Below are 24155 nucleotides of genomic sequence, written 5' to 3'. Positions count from 1 at the left end.
TTTCAGAATGAGTTGCTTCCAGTACTGGCAAGGGGGACTGTGAGAGGTTATATCCATGTATTTTGAGTATAATGAGTCTTCTGTTTGTCGGAAACTTGGATATAAGAAAATTCCTTCTTCCATATCGCACAATCTCACTTTAACTTCAAAGCAGTAATTTCTTAATAGTGTACAAATCAAAGGCCATCTGCCAGAAGAAGTGCAGAAATTGCTATTTCGATAGGCTGTTGGAAATAATCAGGATTGTACTCCCAGTCTGACTTTACATCTCAATGATTTATTTTACTATAGCCAACCTCTATATGGCATTTCGTGTGTAACAGATGGCTATTAGAAGTAAAGGTTATATATACAGCATTATAATGTGAACCATTTCTAAAATGAGCAGCATTAACAACAATCTCCATTGAAGATTCCACAGATCAGTAATGCAGCAGTTTAAGTCATTTGCTCATAAAATTGTAATGAAAGTTGCAGTCCCAATAGTGAGAGCCAAATAATTTGTCAGGCCACACATGCGATGTAGTATAATTAGTTCTTCATGTGGCTATAGGAGGGCTGCTTCCTGACATCCGTAACTTGTTTACTTACTTTTTCAACAGTCAATTCATTCACTCCAAAGCTCCTAGAACTTTATGCAAATGTATATGATTTGTTTATTTTGATCTCAGGTTTTCAACTGCAGAAATTGAAAGCAGAGTCCAAACTCTTGATCTTTTCGATGTTCTGAAAACCAACCCAGAAGCTTTTCACGAGCACATGACAAAATATGTTTATCCAGGCATCAATGGTGTGGACTACATCCGATTACTTTATTACTTCACTCTGCTGGAAAACTGTGGCTGTGCTGAATTTGTGAAACAGCCCATCAAACCAGACACTCACATAAAGCTTCTGAAAAAACTAAAGGTCATTACACCAGGTAGGATAGTTAACTTCTCAAAGTCTCAGTTCTATCAGACTTGGGTACTTTTTGTCAGTGATAATCAGAAGATCTTTGCCAAACCCGGGATGGTAGCAGCTTTTCATCTTGTAAGATGGTTGTTGTCCCACAGTGATCAACTCTGTGTAGGGCATAGCCTGGTGTGACTCAGGAGCCCATTCTGGAATGATAGTCTCTGCTACATTTGCAGCAGAGATAGACAGTGGGCAGAGAAGCTGCACCATTTGCTGGCTTTTATTTTCTCTGGGCCTCCTTGTTGGCCAGGTGAGCTTGTAGTTTCAGCTCACATCTTCCATTGCCCTCCAGTCAACCTCCAGAGGTTACAACTGTTTCTCATTTGTCGGTGTCCATCATCTTCAAAGCACATATGGGCATCCTTATTGTGCAAGTATTGGTACCCAGAAGGTCGTGACCCAGTGGCTAGTTCACCATACAGAAGATCTTTGGGTATAATGCTATCACCCATTCAGTGAATGTGGTTAAGCCAGTTGTTTGGTGTGTTTGCCTGGTACAGAGGACAAGATGTCTTACTGAGCAGAGATTCTAAGCTCCAAACATCCATTGAAGCAGATGGGCTGTGGCGAGTTACTAGTTGAGAGCTGGCCGACTTGAGATGGGAAGTAGCCGATGATCCCACCCATTCATTCTCTACATCAATCAAATTGTGCTTATTGCTCAACTGCTACCTCTGTTGCACTAATGTTCTGCAGGAAATCCTGAGTGTCCTCTACAAGGTGTGAGACTGAGTAAATCTGGGTCCCTTCTCGACCTCGCCAGTTGAGTCCAAAGGAAGGCAAAACATTATGTTTGGTACCAGTTTGGTCGTAGAAGTTGCCAGGCTTTATTCTTTTATAGAATCGTAGAATCCCTACAGTGCAGAAAGAGACCATTTGGCCCATTGAGCCTGCCCCAACAACAATTCCATCGAGGCCCTAGCTCTGTAACTCAGGTTTTACCCTGCTAATACCCCTGATGCTAAGGGGCAATTTAGCATGGCCAATCCACCTAACCTGCACATCTTTGGGCTTTGGGAGGAAACTGGAGCACCCGGAGGAAACCCACTCAGATACAGGGGAAATGTGCAAACTCCATACAAATAGTCACCCAAGGACGGAATTGAACCCGGGTCCCTGAAGCTGTGAGGCAGCAGTGCTAGCCATTGTGCCACTGTGCCATCCTGTTTGTCAGGGATTATTCCCATAACCTTCAACTCTCCCAAGACATCCATGAGGAAGTGAAGCCATTGCTGGAATGTTGCTTCAAACGCGTGAGGATTTTCCAGATACCAGTAGGCTGCATTCTGCATGCATTGGTTCCAAATCTCCTCTGGACTCATTTGAAGCTTTAGCCTGGAGCTGCGAGCAACCCAGTTTCCAAGTGTTGCCAACAGGCACAGCTGAGAACTTGCTTCAAACCTGCGATGGGTTAAGTAGATAGATCATTGGTTTATTGAAAAATCACCATGGCAACAGGTGCTGAATTGTGATGGTTGTATAAATAAAATAAGTAATCAGAAATCATGCCATAGACAATCATTCGAATAAAAATAAAGTATGAATTAATCAAAATAATTGCAATAAATAGCTGCATTGCAAAATGTAATTCTCAGTTTGCAGAATCAAATGAAATGAAAGGTCTCCTGCTCTTTGCATATTAAAGTCCATAGATCATATGTTGTCAGGGTGAGTTAATTAAATTCTCAGTCATTTATATACTGTTCATGAGTTTTATAAGGTAGGGGGTTGGGCTGTTTCTTAGCCTATTCATTCTATACCTTATTCGTGAAATGCATTACTTAGAACAGGCTTGGTAGACAGAAGGCTTCTCAAACCATTTCATTGGAAATGTGCAATGTGAGTATGGCAATGCCTACACCCTTCTAATTCTCAAGAATTTTAATCGATGCGAGATAGGGGAATGTTGGACAAAAGGATATAGAGTCATAGAATCCCTACAATGTCTTTCAAGTCAATTCCATCCAGGCCTTATTCCGCAACGCCATGCATTTACCCTGTCAATGCCCCTAACACTAGGGTCAATTTAGCATGCCCAATCAACCTAACCTGCACATCTTTGGACTGTGGTTGGAAACCAGAGCATCCAGAACAAACTCATGCAGAGAATGTGCAAACTCTACACAGACAGTGACCAGAGACTGGAATTGAACCTGGAATCTTGGCACTGTGAGGCAGCAGTACTAGCCATTGTGTCGCTGGGCTGTCCATATGGAACGTGGGTTTTATATATATTTAAAAAGCAACTCTTCAGTTAATTAGAATTCAGTACACTGCTGGTTGTGCAATTCCCTGTGCATTTTAAGTCAACAGGTATTAATTGGGTGGAAAGTTAATAATCTTTATTACATAAAGCACATTCAGACATTTTGTGACCGACCACCTTTATTTCTAAAGCATGTTTTATCCTACATTTTAATTACTTCTCTTCATTAGTTTTTCAATTTTTATACCTCTCCCTTTTCCTCATTCCCAACCTAGCCACATACATGAAAAATGAAAAAATATATTTCAGGATAGTTTACTTTAATTTCCTATTATTTGCACAGTATTTTAATTAGATTAAAACAAACAAAACAATATGAATCCTTACAAAATGAAACCTCAGTAATACCTTATAGGCAGATATGGGAGAAATGTCTTCCTAACATGCTTTGAAAACCTACTTGGAATTTGACTAGACCTCTGCAGCCAGGATCTTGATTCCAGGGAAAGAATGCCACTTGCCGCTGCCTGATTGTCTTATGGTTCAGCCGATCTTCCTAAAAAGATGCAATGCAGATCGCTTGCCAGCTGGCAGGCGGGATCCACAACGCCTTGAGAGGATTCAGCCCTAAGAGTCAGTTTAGGAATTAGGAGAGATGCCCCTGGAAAAGGACAAAGCAAGCTATCGGCATTTGGGAGTAGTTTTAGACTGGTTCTTGGAGACTGAGTGTCCACTAAAGGGATAAAGTATAACTGTGGAGGGAGAGTGGGAGGGTCTTCTCTGGAATCTAAAGTATAAGTTACCTGCTGAGTCGTGTTGACACTATTGCTTTAAGTTTGTTTTTTATAGTACAAGTATGAAAACTTGTCTTGTGACCTTTGAGTCAGCATTTGGACTTCAAATATCTTTCTAAAAGTTACCTGCCCCCACGGGGATAATAGCAATTTTGATTATGTTTTTTCCTTTTGTTAATTGGGTCACAGTCTCTTAATGAGATGTTGCAGAGGATTTGTTTCTAATTTTGTTCCCTTTGTACACTGACTTTATTTTCTGTTTTCTGTATTAGACCTTAATTACAAAGAGCTGACTGATGGAAATTCTGATCCTTTGGAATCTTTGGAGCCAGTTCTTACCAGTCATAATGTCTTATCACTTTCCAAACTGGCACCTAAAATTCCTGGAAAAGATAGCACCATGCTTTCACCAAACCTCATCTATGCAAAATGGCTTCATAAACTTTTCTGGACTGGAGATCCCCAGCTTATTAAAAAACCACCACAGGATACAGCTGAATGGCTGCATGCCTATGATACATGTGCAAAATATTTCGACAGGCTTTTCCCTGAAGACATTATTGGATTGATAGATGACATCACCTTCTCTGCTAATTCAGTGAACAAGGTAATGGAAATTATTTATTTTGAGAGGAAAAGTTAATTAGATCTACATTTAAGTTTGCCTTTGGACAGAGTGAAAGAGTATACAGTCTGATGACAAAGTACAAACCACATTTTCCCACAGACTTATTTATTTTAAGTTCTTTGCTGTTGTGTTTCCATCTCATTTTACAAAATGTTGTCTGAGTTCATCTATAAGCTTCGCTGAATGTGAAATTACAGCACTGAGGCAGTCCATTTGGTCCATCTGCTAATCTCTGTTCTACAGGAGATGTCTATTTTCATCCATCTCTATTTTTCCTTGTACATTTTTATGTTTCTTTTTAAAATAATGTGAGTCTCTTCTTCAACAGACAATTGTGGTAAAACACTGTGTATCCTGATAGCTGTTTTCAGTGCCGCAATTCTTCCAGCATTTTTAAAGCGACAACTTGGAGTCTATTCCCTCTTGTAAAAACAAATGTCAAACTGTTAAAATGACCATTCACTATTTTCATTCTTGAAACCTTTTCATAATCTTAAAAATTCCTTCTGCAATTTCCCTCAGCCTTCTCTTTACCACGTGGCAGACTGGTACAAACACTAAAATCACATGGGATCTGGGGTGGGCTGGCTGGATGGATACAGAACTGGCTTGGCTATAGAAGACAGACAGTAGCAGTGAAAAGGTGTTTTTCAGAATGGAGATCTGTCGCTAGTGGTGTTCTGCAGTGATCAGTGCTGTTTATAGTATATAAATGATCTGGAGGAAAATGTGCGTGGTCTGATTGGTAAGTCTGCGGACGACATGGAGATTAGCAGAGCTGCTGATGGTGCTGAGGATTGTCAGAGGATACAACAGGATATAGATAGATTGGAGACTTGGGCACAGAAATGGCAGATGGAGTTTAATCCAGACAAATGCAAAGTGATGCATTTTGGAGGATCAAATTCAGATATGAATTATACTGGAAATGACAGAACCCTTAGGAGCATTAACATACAGCAGGATCTCAGTGTGCAGGCCCACAGTTCCCTAAAAGTGGCAACACAGGTGGCCAAGGTGAAAAAGAAGGCATATGGCATGCTTGCCTTCATCAGCCAGGGCTGTGAGTACAGGAGTTGGGAAATCATTTTGCAGCTATATAAAACCTTGATTAAGCCACATTTGGAATATTGCGCACAGTCCTGTTTGCCACACTACCAAATAGAAGCTTTGGAGCAAGTGTAAGGTGTTTGCTAGGAGGTTGAATAAACTAGGATTGTTTTCACTGGAAAGACAGAGGCTGAGGGAATATCTGATAGAGGTCTATGAAATAATGAGAGACATGGACAGGGTGGATAGTCAGAAGCTTTTTTCAAGGGTGGAAGTGTCAATTACATGGGGCACAGGTTCAAGGTGGAAGGGAGAAGTTTAAGGGAGGTGTTTGGGGCCAGATGTAGTGGAAGCAGGCACATTAGCAATATTTAAAGGCATCTGATGGGTACTTAAATAGAGAGGAAATAGAGGGATACGGACCAAGTAAAGGAAGAAGGTTTGTTTTTCGTTAGGGCATCATGATCGGCACAGGCTTAGAGGGCCTCTTGGTTCTCTTTGTTTTGTTCATGTAAGTTCCATACTTCTGCATCTTTTCTCTTAACCATGATTTGTTCTTACTAATGTCATTCCAGTAAATTTTCATTGTACCTTTCCCATGGTTCTAATTTCCTTCTCAGACGAATACCTGGATTGCGTGTAATTCTCCAAATATGTGGAAAAGTTGCACATGTTCCCTGTTCAAGACAAGGAGATAGAAAACCAGAAATTGAGAGAGAGTTAACCCAGTACCTGTCATTAGGAAAATGCTGGAATCCATGATTATAGAGGTAGTAACAGGACATTTGGAAATTATAATACAATCGGGTAGAGTCATCATGATTTTGCAAAAGGAAAATCATGTTTAACAAATTATTTGAGAATGCAACAGGCAAGTTGGATAATGGGGGAGCCAGTAGATGTGTATTTGAATTTCCAAAGAATTTGAAAAGGTGTCACATAAAAGGTTACTGCGCAAGATAAGAGCTTATGGTGTTGGATGATATATTAGCAAGGATAGAAGACGGACTGACAGGAAAAGAGAGTCAGGATAAATGGGTCATTTTTAGGATGGCAAACTGCAACTAGTGAAGTACCACAGGGATCAGTGCAGGAGCCTTAACTATTTACAATCTATAGTAATGACTTGGAAGAAGAGAACAAACTTATTGTAGCCAAATTTGCTGCTGATAAGTAGAAGCAAGTCTCAAGGAGGAAACAAACATCAGGATTTTCTGGCTTCTCCCACTGACAGGATCTTCCGATGCCACTGAAGTCATCGGGGATTGCCACATCTGCCATGGGAAAACCCACTGTGGCAGGACCAGAAATTCTTGGTGAAAGAGTTTGCTAAGAGATGTAGATGAGTTAAGTGAGTGGGCAAAAATTTGGGATATACAGTAGTATAATATGGGGAAATATGAAGTTGTCTACTCTGACAGGAAGAATAGAATATATTATTTAAGCAAAGAGAGAATGCAGAATCCTGTGGTGCAGAGGGATCTGGGTGGCATGAATCACAAAAAGCTAGTATGCATGTACAGCATGTAATTAGGGAAAGCAAAACAAATCTCCACAAAAAGTGGGATAAATCCAACCTGGTTGATTACCACTACACAAATTGGAAGATGGTGATGAAAGTGGCACTTAGCAATCATCAGCTCACTGGCACTCAGTTTGGGTTCTTCCAGGAGCACTCATTTCCTGGCCTTATTGGAGACTTGGTTCAAACATGGACAAAAAGATCTGAACTCAGGAGGTGAGGTGAGAATAACTGCCTTTGACATCAGCATAGCATTTGACAGAGTGTAGCATAAAGGAGTCCTGGCAAATCTGAAGTCAATGAGAACCAGGAGACAAACTCTCCACTGGTTGGAGTCATACTTAGCACAAAGGAAGACAGTTATGGTTGTTAGAGGTCAGCCATCTCAATTCCAGGACATCACTGCCGGAGTTTCTCACAATAATCCAGTAGGCTCAACCATCTTCAGCTGCTTCACCAGTGGTATTCCCTCCATCAACAGATCAGACGTGGGGAAAGTTCATTAATGATTGCATAATGTTCAGCGCCATTTGTGATTCCTCGGAGAGAACAGAGCTAACGTTTCAAGTCTAGATGATCCTTTGTCAGAGCTGAAATATTCTGGTATTGTTCATCTCTGAAGTTGCTTACTGACCTGCATTTTCTGAATTTTCTATTTTTGTTGCTGAATCAATGTCTTGCACAAACTCCCAACATTTCCTGGATTTTTACCGGGATGTTGCCTGGTTTGGAGGGTATTAGTTATGAGGAGAGATTGGATAAACTTGCTTTGTTTCCACTTGAATGTCAGAGGCTGAGGAGGCGACCTGATAAAAGTTTACAAAATTATCAGAGGCATGGATAGAATGGATAGTCAGAGTCTTTTTTCAAATGTAGGAATGTCAAGTAGTAGGAGACACAGGTTTAAACTAAAAGAGAGAAAGCTTAAAGATGTGAGAAGCAAATTTTTTACACAGAGGGTTGTAAGTGTCTGGAATGTGCTGCCAGAGGAAGTGGTAGAAGCATATACAATAGCAGTGTTTTAAAAGCATCTTGACACACATGAACAGGCAGGGAATAGAGGGATATGGGCTGCATAAAGGCAAAAAGTCTTTAGTCTTGAAAGACATCACGTGTCGGCACAGACTTGGTGGGCTGAAGGGCCTATTCCTGTGCTGTACTGTTGTTTGTTCTTTTTAGCAAAACTCAGAATCCTATTTGTCATTTTATGGCATTTTCTACCTATGATTCCCATTTTTCTTTTAAAAAAAAGCACGTGCACCCCTAAATTCTTTTTGTTCCTCCACTCTCAAGAATTTTAACCTTTAAGGTACAGTAGATTCATTTTCACTCTTCTTCCCAAATTGCTTCTCATTTCTGTGCATTAAGCTGCAATTCCTACATGCCTGCTAACATGTTTATGTCTTTCCATAATCTTTTATTATCTTGCTTCGCAGCTTTCCATTTCATCAGGTTGGTCACACACTCATAGGTATATAAGGAATGTAGTAAGTGGCTGAGAACACAGCCTTGTGGGGCACCAGTATTCAATGGTTGTAAGATGTTACATGTGGCATTAGCTGTTCCAAAGCAACTAATCCTGATTAGGTGCATTGCTAAACTTTTCACTTTTAATCAAACTTTTGCAGAGACCGAAATAAATGATTGGAGCATGTACATGGGAATAAAGCAGAAACTGAAATGTTTTTTTTATTTTAAAAATGAGCTTTTTTTTAAGTAGAGAAATTTGACAATTCCTTAATTATGGTAGTTTTTGAGGCATAGGCTGTTGAGCAGTAATTATGAATTTAGCACACTTAAAAACACCGTATTCAACCAGTTGTAATCGTTTTATGAGGTTTTACAGCAAGATTAATAGCTTTAAAAATCCATTGTTCAGTCATTTCTCCTTAATTGCAATTGGAGGGACTTCAACACAGCACCCTGTGAGAAAATGTAAATGTGGATTTTTATGGAATCATGAAAGCTATGCAGAATTTCCAAATTGACAGGCTAGGCACAGCCCTAAAATCCCATCTTCATTTCTGATGTATCCAATTTTTGCCAGTAGAGATGGACACCAGGGCGTGATTCATGTTAGAGGGAAACTCAAACTCTCAGAATTCAGTGCGGAGATAAAACCAACCCCATAGGGCCTTAACCCGCAGTGTGGGAGTCGTAATTTTGTAGAGTAGATACAAGGGCTCTTGAAGTGTGGGTAAGGTCCACATGACTGTCATAATACAAAATTACTTAAGTCCCAGGCCTTCAAAAATGGAAAAAAAAGCGCAGGCAGACTGTGTCAAAGTTAAAGCTGTTCCAGCTGTTTCAATTGCTGTTTGTTCACACTTACCTAAGGGCACCTAATGAATGCTTGGCTAATTTCCAAAAACATTATTGATCTCAGCAGGGATTTCTAAATTCACAGTTTGATTTACAGCTCAAAGAGGCTATTCAGGGATTAGTAGTTTTTGATGTGGGCTTATGAACAGAAATTTGTTTTTATTGGGTTTGAGAAGCAAGATCTAGAGGGCCTAAAATGTAACCATGCAGCTAGGACAAAATTCATGAAAACCAAAATCAACCTTTTAATCAGCCCACCTTCAGCTGCCCCTTTGGCTGCCTCTAATCTGCTTCTTGGGGATGGTGGGCTGAGTCTATGCTGCAGCCCCCAAGTGTGAAGATCATGTGGTTTGGGGACCTTTCTACCAAGGTGGGTGTGGCGAGCCTGGGAAATTTCCCAATTTGAGCTACCCATCCCGATAGTGGGAGTCCAGGCATCACAATCACTAATGGTAATTTTGGGATTTCCACTGATGGTTTGACAGTCATTGCTACCACAAAATCTGAGTTATTATTCCTTATCTCTGTTTGTGCTTAGGAAGTAAGACTCCACAATGCATTTCATTTTTGTAATGTTACATGTGATTGAATAAAATTTATATTTGTGAAATTACACCTTGGGTATAATTTCAGTACTTTATTTTCTATCTGTAGCTGAACACGGAACAATTTCCAGTCACAGCATTGCAAGCATAGTGCTCAGCCTTCACTTAAAATGCGATCTCAGTGCATATACCATAGAATCGCTACAGTGCAGAAAGAGGCGATCTGGCTCATAAAAAGCATCCCACCCAGATCCTTCCCTCCACCCTTTCCCCACAGCCCTGTGCATCTACCATGACCAATCCATCTAATCTATACATCCTTGGACACGGGATAATTCATCCTGGTCAACCCATCCAACCTGCACATCTTTGGAGTGTGGAGGAAACAGGAGTACCCAAAGGAAACCTACCTAGACACAGGGCAAACGTGCAAACTCCGCACAGTCACCCAAGGTCAGAATCAAACCTAGATCCCTGGCACTCGGAATAGAGCCAACCACTATGCCACCATGCAGCACCTGTACTGCACTGAATGAGTGTCACTCATGATTGTTTAATTACACCACGTATAATGTTGAAAGAGCAACTTGCAAAATTTTATTTTGTTGCAAGTACAGCCAGATGTGTAAAACCAAGTTCAACTGAATAGTAGCAGCTCTATGTTTTCTTAGGATCACTAGAGTGCTGAATCCTCTTTAATTATTTAATTACCACTTTACTGACAGGTGCATGAGTTCAGTCAGTGAAGTGCAAGAGAACAATAAAAATAATTATATAATTATCATAGTGGAGGAGGGATTGTACTGTCAACGGTTCCCAGTAACTACATATCACTTTGGTTTACTAATGGCTGATCATATACTGTAGTGATTGTTATAGTGATTGTTACAGTAAGCCTTCAGTGTACATTGGTTTTGAAAAAAACTGACCAAGCTAATGGAGATTACATGAAAAAATTGAGAGCTGTTCAGAAACTGTAAAATTACATTAACTGGCAGGATAATGCCCCTGGAAAGATTCTATATAAAATCGACTGACCAAATCACTTTGTGATGCCTTTTTGCACCATGCAAAAAGAAATATTTCAACACCAGCTGTTGTGTAAAATCTGAAGCTATTACCATTGAATTACAATCCAACATTTCAACTATAAGACTGAGCATCAGCATCTTATTTACATGGATGTTCCAGCATATAATGATGAATTTAAGTGCACAGGGTGTTGTCCATTACAAATCAAATGTACACAACACTTCTCCACAATTTAAAAATGGAAATTTCAGTCCTGTTGTTTAAAGTGGGGGAGGTAATATTTAAACTCTGACGCAATAATGAAAGGATACTTTTAAACTTTTTCCTTTCACAATGTTACTCTTCTCATCAATGTATTGAAAAACATTTGATGAAATTGACTTGAGTGAAAATGGGCATTGGTGTAAAACGAACAATCAAATTGCTGTTGGCCTTTTTGCTCGACTGTCATTGATCAATGTTATCCACAAAATATTTGAAACATATGGACATCTTTCCTTACCTCTTCCATCTGCAATCAATGAAACTTCAATTGCATACACACACCCAAAAACATCTAAATTCCCAAGGGAGAAACAGACTTGCTTTAGTCATTGTGACAGTAAAAGCCAAAGTAAATAGCTTCCATCCCTGTTATTGAGGTAATCTTGGATTGGCTGCAAGATAGTTGACCTTTACACCTGCCTTTAATGGCCAGAAATACAGTTTTAGAATTATTGAGCTCAACACGGACCCCAAACACCTAAATCATAGAAAGTTTGACTGTGCACTAATACTCAACGTCGCACTTGTGTTGTTAGCTATTGTTACCATATTTATGCACATCATAGGCAGGGTAGATTCAATAGCATGGATATTTCCCTTAGATGCAGTATCCACCTGAACAATATACTTTCAGCTTATCAAGCTTCTGACATGGGAAAGCTTCTGGTCAGTTTCTTACCATTGCCATCACCACTCATTAGGGCAAGAAAAGAACCAGAAATTGCAATAAAACAGCATAATAATGGGTTTATTATGCAGCTTAGTTCGTCCCTTAACAAGAGGAATTGACATATGAAATACGCACCTTTGTGGTTTCTGATCATTCCTCTTATGAGTTTTATTTGTTGGACTAAATGATTAATTACAATGATTGTACATTCTGAATGAAAATGATTATTTAACTATTTTAACATTGCAACATATGTGCAAACCATTCTAGCAAAAGGTCACTTAATAGACTAAACCAGTAACGTTATTATTGTGACTTATTTCTCAAAAAAAGATGTACTGTGATTTTATGAAAATCTTTTCTATCAACTTTCTTATTGCATTTAGTAAGACTCTCAGTCTCTTTCCTCTCAGGCACAGTTATAAAGAATGACTGTAGTATGAAAAATGAGCAAGGCACTGTGAATGAAGATTGCAAAGTATGTGAAGGAAAGTGAAATATATATGTTGCTACAGAGTGAGGCTTATTTTATCTTGCTTTAAAATGGACACCATTGCTTTTAAAGCTCTGAACAGAAGGATAATAGCTGATGATCAATGGTTATATGTGTTAAGGCAGGTTCTCTCAGGTTATTACTATCTAGATAGTGCACTTTTAAGTATTTCAGAAAGACAAATACAAGAAAGAAAATTTCGTGTTAAAATTTTGGCTCATGGAATGTTACTTAACAGTTTCAACCAGCAAAGCATGAACTTTTAGTGAGAAACTGGATAATCCTTTATATTTTATATGGGCCATTTTCTTGTATACTTCTATTTCCAATTTTCCCTTTTGAAGGCTCAGTTCTAACTTTCCTGAACATCATCCAAGTGGCCACTTTTGTAATCCAAATGACAATGAACTTGGATATCTAGCATATGAGGAGGGGTAACAGTGTGCCTATATAGAAATAATTTCATATTGATTTTATATTGCCCAACATCCAAGTCTCGGGGTCAAAGGAAAAAATAGCTACCAAGCAATTTGAGCCACTGTCACAAATGCCACCTGCATTAGGAACGCTAATCTGAACTTGAGAGTGGAAGAGAAGACTTTCACTTAATGAGTCACAATTCCTGGAAAGCTTTATTGAAGTTCTGTATTTATGTGGAATAATGAGAATGAGTTCAGCACAAAGCTGTTATTTTCAGTAGCACAAAAATACCTCCTTGAATTGATAGAACCAAATAGGCTCCCCACTTGCAATACCACCACAGTTTACTGCATGGACTTGCTTATCTTTCCATTTGCAATGGCATTGATTTTCAGAGTAAGGCAGAGTTCCCAGACTGCATGCTTGCTTCACTTTGCTGCTCATTCTGTAATTTCCTTACCTACATAAAGATACCCACCTGAGAGGAGATAGTAATTAAATTGGTTGTCTGACGCATTGAATCAGCTCCAGTTGTTATACAAAAGGAGGCACAATGCAGGGTCTTGATTTTCGAGAGTCGAAGACTGTTGCTGATATCCTGTAATTTAGAGTGATATAGGTATACATCCAATAATGCAATATATTCTCTGATATTAATTTGACTATTGAACATTAATACCACCAGAAATTATGTGAGAGTTGCTATGTATTAATAGCAAACAAGTGCAGTCGCATAATCCAGTCTGCAGAAATACACTGAATCGTTAGAATGAATACGTACAGCGTTTTATGTTTATTGCAAATATCCTATTATCCCATTCTAATTGTGAGCTCTAAAAGCTGAGGGAAAACCGGGGCGATTTAACACTAATTTTTCATCTTACATTTCTTTTTTCCTCCTTGAATGATGTACACTTTTTTTTTAGCACCGCATGTATTGAGAGAAAGAGAGAGAACTGTGCAGCACTTTAGGCAATGTTGTCTTGTATGAATGTGCTTCCTCCCTCTCCTGTGTTTGATTCCCTCCACATCCTTGAAACAGAGTCTGTCTTTCATTTCAGCTGAATGTTCAAGCTAGGTTGGAGATTACTAAAAGAGCAATGAAAGCAATCAAACAGACCAGTGAGAAGCAGCAGAAAAAGACTTCAGAAGGCAGCATCCCACCTGCTTCAAATTCCCAAGTCAGCTATGAAGAGACTTTGACTCATCTACAGCAATCACTTGCTCATCTAGAAACACTCAACCATAGCTTTGTACACTCCCTAAAGGCCAGCAACCAGGTAAAGCTAATCTTGTCCTTCACAATCAACTGCACAATGTTCATCTTCCATAAAAAAGTGATTATATGACATCCACAAGGCAAAATCTTTAATCATTGCTTTGTGCACATAAAGTGAAAACTAGTTGTGTTTGGCAGTCAAATGATTTTCATGTCTGTGAATATCATGCTTAGTGTCAGGTATAGTAAAGGTGAGTCGCTTTATTATCAATATAGCAGCCCTAACCTGAGGAACGCAATGTGCCTTCAGCCAAACCCCTTCTGTAATTTTCCTCAATTCCACAACAAACCATTTCACCAATCTCACTTCTTCATCAAACAAGTTCAAAATCCTGTATTCTTAAAAATTCTTACTGTTTATAGTGAACTTGTAGTTATGGCAAGATTGCATCTAGGTAGAGATGCTGGTGAGGTGCTAAGTAATCCGGAGGCCCAGACTAATGCTCTGGAGACATACGTTCAAACTCTACCATGGCCGCTGATGGAATTTAAATTCAGTTAAAGAAATTTGCAATATTAAACTAGTCTCAGAGCTGGTAATTACTATTGATTTGTTGTAAAAACCCACCTGGTTCATGTAATGTTCTTTGGGGAAAGAAACCTGACATCTTACTTAAACCCAAAACCCGGAGCAATAGGTTCATTTTGAGGGCAATTAGCAACACTCACATTACAGATACAGTTTCACTGAAAGAGGAATTATTAAGAATTCTAATGTGTTGGTTCCTATACCGTAAACATTTGGTTTAGAACAGCTGATACAGATTTGTGTTTGGAAGTGAACCAATTTAAATTTGCCGGTTTTGAAGCAGGGTTCCACTTGCATTCCCATTGTTTTGGTGCCACATTATTCATGTTATTTGGTAAAATAAAAAATCAAATGCAAATTGGTGCTCATCTTTCTTTCATTCTTAATGGTGGCAGTTGATAAATTTACCTGCCAATCAAATTCAACAGAACTTGATTAGGTCAGGGATAAGAAGAACCTGCATTGTGTTTTGTTTAATGGATTACTCCTCCAATACTCGGGCCTAGCCCTTTTTTAAAGCACAACCCAGTTATTGCTGGGCATGCTTATGCATTCAAAATCCACAGCAACTTGGCTCAAAGACAGCAATCTTCCCTCTAAGTCAAAAGATCATGGGTTTGAGGTGTATTCCAAAGATTTGATCCAGATTAACACTTCAGAGTGATACTGCTTTACACTATCGCACATGTCTTCGTTCAAAAAGACAAGTCCTGTCTAAGTCAACATCTCGCCAACCATTACTGAGACTCCTCTTTCTCTATGCCACTTTGAATGAATGTGGGAGTTCTCTTGATTTTCTGGCCAACACTTAACCTCTAACCACCAAAAGCAGATTAGTATCTTCCTTCATCCTACACTATAGTGGTGATTACACTTCAAAGGTATTTCATTAATTATGAGGCACTTTAAGATACCCAAGTTCATGAAAAATGTATTGTCAATGCACATTTGTTCTTTAGTTCAAAATTTGCAGAGCAACAAGATATTGAAACTTGTGGAAAACCTCTGCTTTTCAACATACACAGAAAAAATTTTGGAAACTGTAGGAAAAAGAAAATATTGGACATACATAGCAGGTTCGTCAGTTCCTGAGAAGACATGTTAATGTTTTCAGTACAAGCCTTAGAACAAAACTCTCTTGTATTTCTAAAACTAACTTAAGTAAAAGATACAATTTTCTTTTTTCAGGGCCTATTCCAAAAATACTATCAGCTATATGATCTTTCAAGATCTGAGAGTAGTAAACTGCAAAACCTTGTGGTTACTATGGTCCTAGATGGACAGCCTCTCGATATGATGCAGCAGATGCTGCAAATTGCTGTAGAATCTCAAGACATATCCCCTAAGGCCGTTGTACAAGATGCTGTACAGAGAGTAATAAATGTACTAAGGTAGGTTTCCAATCATGTAATTTTGGTGTTCTGAATTAATTAACTCGCTTCAATGAATATTTACGTGGCTAGTTTGCTGTCTTTATTTCCCGGCCTAGAACTTTCCTGTAACCTTTATTAGTGTTGCACTAAATAATAAATAATTTGTATTTGAATAAGTTAAGATCACTGGAGTTTCATCGTTACTTTTAAATTGTGACCTTGAGTAACTTGTCAGTAATCTGCATTGTGCCACTTAATGTTGATCTTTCTTTCCCTTATTTTGTTAAATTCTCTTGAGCATTTTTATTTCTTCCACTATAATGTTCTGTGACTGGAGTTACTGTAGGTAGTGCCAAGTTTAAACTGGAACACTGTGTGTTCCTCTTTTGCTGACAGAATATGCTGTTACTTTCATCTATTTGCATTTAAATTAACACAAAAAGCTTTAAGCAAAGACTGATTTAATGATTAGATCTCTGAATACCTATTTCTGATTGCATGCTTACTTTACTTTTAAATCTAAAGGGAGATTTGCTGGGGAAAGCAACCTATTTTCAATTCTTTTGGGTTTGCAGTAATTATTACATAGACTTACAAAAATGTACAGTATACAAAGTGACCATTTGGTTCCACATGTCTGTGCTCCACTCAGGCCTTTTCGTACCCTTCCTCTAACTCCACACAACCTGCTTCTCCATCAGATGTTCATCACAGAATTGTTATGGTGCGGAAAGAGATTATTGAGCACATCTTGTCTGTACTGTTTCTCCAGACAAGCATCATGGCTCAGTGCCAATCCTGTACCTTTTCCCTTGCTCATTGTTTCTATTCAAATAATTATCTAATGCTTTCTTGAGTGTCTCAATCAAACCTGCCTCAATTGAATCTGCCTCTGCCACACTTCCAGGCAGTGCATTTCCAAGCTATACTCATAACTGAAGATTCTCATCCCTAGAACCATTCTGGTAAACCTCTTCCACACACCACCTCTAATGTTTTTGCATCTTTCTTATACTGGGGTACCCAGAAATGTACACAATATTCCAGCTGAAATCTAACTAGTGTCTTGTATAAATTCAGCATAACCTCCTTGCTCTTGTACTTAATGCCCCTATTAATAAAGAATACTATATACTTTATTAACTGCTCTCTCCACCTGTTCTGCCACCTTCAATAATCTATACACATTTTGCTTCTGCACCCCTTTAAAAATTTTATCCCTTATTTTATATTGTTTCTCCATGTTTTTCCTATCAAAATGCATCACCTCACACTTCTGCACATTGAACATTATCTACCACCTATCTGCCCATTCCACCAACTTGTCTATGTCTTTTACACTATCCTCTTCACGGTTTACAATAGTTCCATCTCAACCATTCTCCTCAACTACTTCTTGTTGTAGAGAGTCATACGTTCTCACCTCTATGGTATGGAAGTTACTTAGGAAATCCTCATTTGATTTTGTTTTTGGTGACTACCTTTATATTGATGGCCACTAGTTTGACTCTTCCCACAAGTGGAAACATTTTCTTCTGACAAGAACTTTCATAATTTTAAAGACTTTTATTGGGTCATCAATTTAAATTAATCAGTCAAGCTTGTAACATGGCTCATTTACATTTGCTAGAACACACATAAATGCATATGGTGGCACCCATTTACCCTTCATACCTTTGTAATTAGCTTTGTTAAAATTTAGTATTACTTTGTGATTGGATGTGTCACTTTTAAACTTAGAGTCATAGAGGTTTACGGCATGGAAACAGGCCCTTTAGCCCAACTTGTCCGTGCCACTCTTTTTTTTTGAAACCCCTAAACTAGTCCCATTTGCCGCATTTTGCCCATATCTCTCTATACCTATGTAACTATCTAAATGCTTTTTAAAAGACAAAACTGTACCCGCCTCTACTACTACCTCTGGCAGCTTGTTCCAGACACTCACCACCCTCTGTATGAAAAACTGCCCTTCTGGACACTTCTGTATCTCTCCCCTCTCACCTTAAACCTATCCCCTCTAGTTTTTGACTGTCCTACCTTTGGGAAAAGATATTGACTGTCTAGCTGATCTGTACCCCTCATTATTTTATAGACGTCTATAAGATCATCCCTCAGCTGCCTAACTCCAGAGAAAAGAGTCCCAGTCTATTCAGCCTCTCCTTATAACTCAATCCATCAAGTCCTGGTAGCATCCTAGTAAATCTTTTCTGTACTCTTTCTAGTTTAATAATATCCTTTCTATAATAGGGCGACCAGAATTGCACACAGTATTCCAAGTATGGCCTTACCAATCTTTTGTACAACTTCAACAAGATGTCCCAACTCCTGTATTCAGTGTTCTGACCAGTTAAACCAAGCATGCTGAATGCCTTCTTCATCACTCTGTCCACCTGTGACTCCACTTTCAAGGAGCTGTGAACATGTACCCCTAGATCACTTTGTTCTATAACTATCCCCAATGCTCTACCATTAACTGAATAAGTCCTGCCCTGGTTCAGTCTACCAAAATGCATCACCTCGCATTTATCTAAATTAAACTCCATCTTCCATTCGTCAGCCCAGTATGGGCTGACTTAATATAGAATTCAGTTGTATTATGATCACCGTTCCCCAAAGGCTCTTTTACTGTGAAATTACTAATCAACATTGCCTCATTACAAAATACCAGAACTAATATAGTTTTACCCTTAATTCCACAATATGTTGCTCCAGGAAACTGTTACAAAAGCATTCTACAAATTCATCTTCTAGAGCAAGTTTGTCAATTTGATTGGTCCATTCTATATGAAGATTAATGTCACTTCCAAATATTAATTTGTCATTGTTACATTCTCTAATAATTTCTTGTTTAATGCTCTTTCCAATGTTATAACTATTATCAAGCGGCCTATAAACTAATCCCACCACCGTTTCCTGATCCTTACTATTCCAGATCTCCACCCTTATTGATTCTATTTCCTGATCTTCCAAGCCACAAAGCCACAACCTTTTCTCGTTAAAGTCCTTCTGTCATCGTTTACTACAGGGATTACCAATCCACTTTTTCCATTCTGCCTGTCTTTTTTGATATATTGTGTGTCCTGGGATATTTAGTTCTCTATTTTGGCCACCTTCTAACCATGTGTCTATAATGGTGACTAGATCTAAACCATTTATTTCTATTTGTGCTCAGGTCATCTATTTTATTGCAGATGTTTCACACATTTAGATAAAGAGCCTTTAATTGTTTTTACAATTGTTCCCTGCAGAGATGTTTCCTATTGATGCACTGTTACCAATAGATACTCTGTCTCTTCCTGTTCTATTCTGGTTTTCAGTACCCATCTCCTCCCTGTGTAAGTTTGTCTCCAGCCATGAGGAGTTATCCTTAACTCTGGCACCAAACAGGCAACAACTGTTGGAACTTCTGTTCACAGCTACGGAGAACAGTATCAAACTGCTGCCTGTACTGTTCCCATCCCTGCTATCATTTCTCGTTTCCCCCAGTTGCTTGGATTCCTACGCCATGATGGCACACTCAATTTGCTCACTCACCCTGCAGTCCAGGTTTTCATCTGCACGAGTGGCAAGCATCTCATGTTTGTTAGTTCCCCATCAGTTTGGCCAGGATCATTCCCATTCTCCTCCATTCCCTTTTGATGTGTTTCTATGCCTCTGATCCATTGGAAGCGAGACTCAAACAAAGAAGAGAGATTTTAAAAAATCAAACCAAAGAAAACAAACCAGAAATTGAAGAGGCTTCAATCAATTGAATTGTTTAGTCGAAACCCCCCTACAATTGTTTTGTGCTCGTTCCCCTAATTTGTTTGTATGTTATTTCTTGAAACTCTCTTTGACTATTAGATGGTCTTCAGAGTGATTGATCATTTTTATCTGTTTTCTTGCACGCACTGGGATTGCATTTATGTTTTATCAATGGTCATGTTAATTTTTTTCTGTGCCGTTATATTAATTCTGTTAAGTAAAACTCCTCCACCTTCCCATTTCCTCTCTCTTAGCTTTTCCACACGTGGAAAACATTCCTTCAATGTTTAATTGCCAGCTCTGATTTTTGTGTAGTCATGTCTCAGTAATCCCTTCCCTGTCTGGTTCTTTGCAAAGTATTATCACCTGTAGTTTCTGTGGGGCTTTTTTTGTGGGGTCTTCCAATTGCAGCAAATGTCTATCAGTGAGTTCAAATCCCACCACAACAGCTGGAGAATTTAAATTTGATCAATTAATTGCATTTGGAATAAAAGCTAGCATTAGTAAATCTACCACGTTGTTGTAAAATCAAAAAAAAGGCATGGCATATGAGACTTTATGTTCTATGAAACCTTTATTTTGAGTAAATTTAACCTCAAATCAGTCTTAGAGTCATAGAGCTTTACAGCATAGAAACAGATGCTTCAGCCCAACTTATCCATGCTGCCCTTTTTTTAAACTCCTAAGCTAGTCCCAATTGCCCATGTTTGGCCCATATCCCTTTATACCCAAATTACCGATGTAACTGTATCAATGCTTTATAAAAGACAAAATTGTACTCGCCTCTACTATCAAATCAAACTCGTTCCAGATAGTCACCACTCTCACGTCCTGCAGTTCTGCTTACATTCTGTTGAATGTGTGGCAAATGGTTCCTTTACATTTGCGTGTTCAAAATGTGTCCTGGGTGTAACAGCAAAAATTTACTTTAGCAGCTTCAGTTCGATTCCTTTTTGAAAGAAGCCCACAAAAAGGTTCTTCTTCCCAACTCCTCCTGACATGGTGTGACTTCAAATTACATGATGGTTTTATTATTTACTATTTTATTACTGGCTGTCTTTATATTTCACATGTCAGCTAAAGTACTTAACATACAGTTGATTATTTTGAGGTTCAGTCATTATTGCCATGTAATCTTAAATGCTAGAGTCTCAGTTGTCAGCTGTATGCCTGAGGTCCATCAGATTAAAAACACAAATGGCTACTTCAGCTGGATTTTCTGTCTTCAGATCAGCCTGAAAGCCAATCCAGGTCTATCCAACATCACGGATGCACAAAATTATTTGGATTCATTGCAACTACTACCAGTTGATAGTGTTGTTTCTAGGTTTAAAATCAGAGCTCTAAGGCTCTCTGTTTCAGTGAAGCTATGCTGGGATGCTTCTTTATGGACATTATGATGTAGCTTATCAAGAAAGAGACACTGAATGACCTGTCTCTATGGGAGGCAAAGATTTGGCATTGTTATTTTACATGTTTTTAAAAAATATCTACAATATAGTAACAATCACAAATAAAAAATCAATGTGAACAACTTAGTTCTTTGAGGATTTATTTCTTCTATAACTGCGTGCTACAGACTGAATGCAACCTAATGAAGGTCTCACATGTGCATTTGCTAAGTGCAGCAGTGGATTATATACAATAGTATCCCATCTGAAGCTCTGCATCTTATTTGGCTTTTGACTTATCTTTATACTTGCACTGCCAGAACGACCCATCATCAGCAACCAAGAAAATCGCCTTTACCAGTGCTTGCAGGACAGTCCAGAATGAACTGCGTAAAATGCAGGATGCCTGGCTGAGCGCCAAGGCAAATGAGCTACAAGGATATGCTGACAGAAACGATTTGAAATGGTTCTATGAAGCCCTGAACACTCTCAACAGACCTCAATGTCTTGGGAGTTCCCCCCCACACCCTCCTCCTGAGTACAGATGATACAACTCTCATTACAGAGAGGGCTCAGATCCTGCAGAGATGGGCTGAACACTTAGAAGCTGTCCTCAACCGACCATCATCTATTAACGACGAGGCAATAGACAGGATTCCCCAGGTGTTATCAGCAGCACCATGGATGACTCACCGGTAGTAGCCAAAGTCATGAGAGCTGTCAGCCAGCTATCAACTGACAAAACCCCAGGGCAGATGCCATACCCGCAGAGATCTACAAAGCTGTGGTCCTGTACTTATCAAGAAGCTCACCGAGTTGTTCCAGTGCTTCTGGAAGCAAGAATCCATTCCTCGGGAGCTTAAAGATGTGTCCATCGTACACCTCTACGAGAGAAAGGGCAATCGGCAAGTATGCGACAACCACCGAGGAATCTCGCTGCTCTCCGTCACAGGAAAAACCCCCGCAAGAGTCCTGTTAAATCGTCTGGTCACTCATCTGGAGCTGGACCTGCTTCCAGAGCCACAGTGTAGCTTCCGCAAAGGTCGTGGGACTATTGACATGATTTTTGCTGCGTACCAACTTCAGGAGAAATGTCAGGACCAGAATCACGAGCTCTACAGAACCTTTGTTGACCTTGCAAAAGCCTTTGACACTGTCAGCCGACAGGCCTGTGGAGGATCATGTTAAAGTTTAGCTGCCCCCCCCCAAATTCATTCAGATGGTATGCCAGTTTCATGATGGCCAGAGTACAGGACGGTGGAGAATCCTCTAAGGCATTCCCAATCACCAATGGCATCAAACAGGGCTGTATGCTTGCACCCACACTGTTCAACATGATGTTTACTGCTGTGCTGAATGATGCCTTCCAGACAGTGCAGCTGGAATCAGCTTCAAGTACAGAGTGGATGGGAAGCTTTTCAACCTGAAGAGATTTCAAGCTGTTACCAAAATGAAGGAGACTGTTCTGAGAGACTTCCTCTTTGCAGATGACTGTGCCCTGTATACTGGCTCAGAGCTAGAGATGCAAGTCAGTGTGGACAGATTTTCCACGACTTGTGACAACTTTCGACTCACCATCAACATTAAAAAGATCGAAGTCATGCACCAGCCTGCTCCTCATGCACCGTACACAGAACCCATAATCACAATCAAAGGACAGAAACTACAGGCAGTGGACCAGTTCACTTATCTTGGCAGCTCCCTTTCCCAAGCAGTGACTATTGATGCAGAAGTTAACTGCAGAATAGCAAAGACAAGTCCTGCTTTCAGTAGGGTAGGCTACACTCCACTGTATAGGAACATCGAGGAATCAGTCCAGCAACAAAACTGAAGGTCTACAGCGCCGTGGTACTCACTACCCTCCTGTATGTCTGTGAAACATGGATTGTGTATCGAAGGCATGCAAGACAGCTCAATCATTTCCAGATCTTGCAGATTTCGCAGAATATTACGCATCAGATGGTAAGACAAGGTACCAGACACTGAAGTTCTCTCTAGAGCAAGTCTACCATCAGTCCACACACTGCACACTGAGAGCGCAGACCCGGTGGGCAGGTCATGTCAACCATATGCGAGACGAGCGCATACCCAAGTAGCTCCTTTTTGGAGAACTCTTTGCTGGAAGATGCTCACATGGAGGGCAAAAGAAACTTTACAAAGAGCTGTCAGCCAGCTATCCACTGACAAAGCCCCAAGGCAGATGCCATACCCGCAGAGATCTACAAAGCTGCTGGTCCTGTACTTATCGAGAACTCACCGAGTTGCTCCAGTGCTTTTGGAAGCAAGAATCCATTCCTCAGGAGCTTAAAGATGCTTCCATCGTACACCTCTATGAGAGAAAGGGCAATCGGCAAGTATGTTTCGGCTACTACCGGTGAGTCATCCATGGTGCTGTTGATATCACCTGGGGAATCCTGACTATTGTCTCATCGTTAATAGGTGACGGTCGGTTGAGGACGGCTTCTAAATGTTCAGCCCATCTCTGCAGGATCTGAGCCCTCTCTGTAATGAGAGTTGTATCATCTGTACTCAGGAGGGGGGGGGGGGTCTCCCAAGAGATTGAGGTCCGTTGAGAGTGTTGAGGGCTTCAAGGCCTCCCTGAAGTTGCTTGACATAGACACGACCACCTGGGAAATGCTGGCACAAAACTGCCCTACCTGCCTCATCCACAAGGGCTGTCAAACTTATAAAACAAGGTGCAATGCCTTAAGCACAACTTAAGCGCGAGCTGCGCAAGTCCAGAGCCATCAGCGCAACAACTACAGTGCCTACACAAGTTTATCCAATATGTGCCAGGACATCCCATGCCCGAATTGGTCTAATCAGTCATCTTCGGACACACCACATCCAGCCTCAAAATGATTAATGGTGTCGAGGTCCTCATCGATGATGGACGAACAACATACTTGCACTAGCAGTTAACAACTTCTGTACCT

At 39.8% G+C, this 24155-nt stretch overlaps 1 protein-coding gene across 1 annotated transcript in view; it reads left to right on the top strand.

The window, feature by feature from the left end:
• The window catches only part of nbas (NBAS subunit of NRZ tethering complex), a 240443-nt gene that overhangs the window by 175030 nt on the left and 41258 nt on the right, over nt 1-24155 (top strand). The window contains exons 43-46 of the mRNA XM_080192176.1: nt 672-922; nt 4230-4564; nt 13965-14183; nt 15900-16102. Coding sequence (XP_080048302.1) covers nt 672-922; nt 4230-4564; nt 13965-14183; nt 15900-16102 — 1008 coding nt within the window. The remainder of the gene's footprint in view (nt 1-671; nt 923-4229; nt 4565-13964; nt 14184-15899; nt 16103-24155) is intronic.

The sequence above is a fragment of the Carcharhinus amblyrhynchos genome, chromosome 7, assembly GCF_965287045.1.
Source record: "Carcharhinus amblyrhynchos chromosome 7, sCarAmb.v2.hapA, whole genome shotgun sequence".
Classification (NCBI taxonomy): domain Eukaryota; kingdom Metazoa; phylum Chordata; class Chondrichthyes; order Carcharhiniformes; family Carcharhinidae; genus Carcharhinus; species Carcharhinus amblyrhynchos.
Note: the sequence above shows the minus strand (reverse complement) of the source record. Positions and strands in the feature narration are given on the sequence as shown.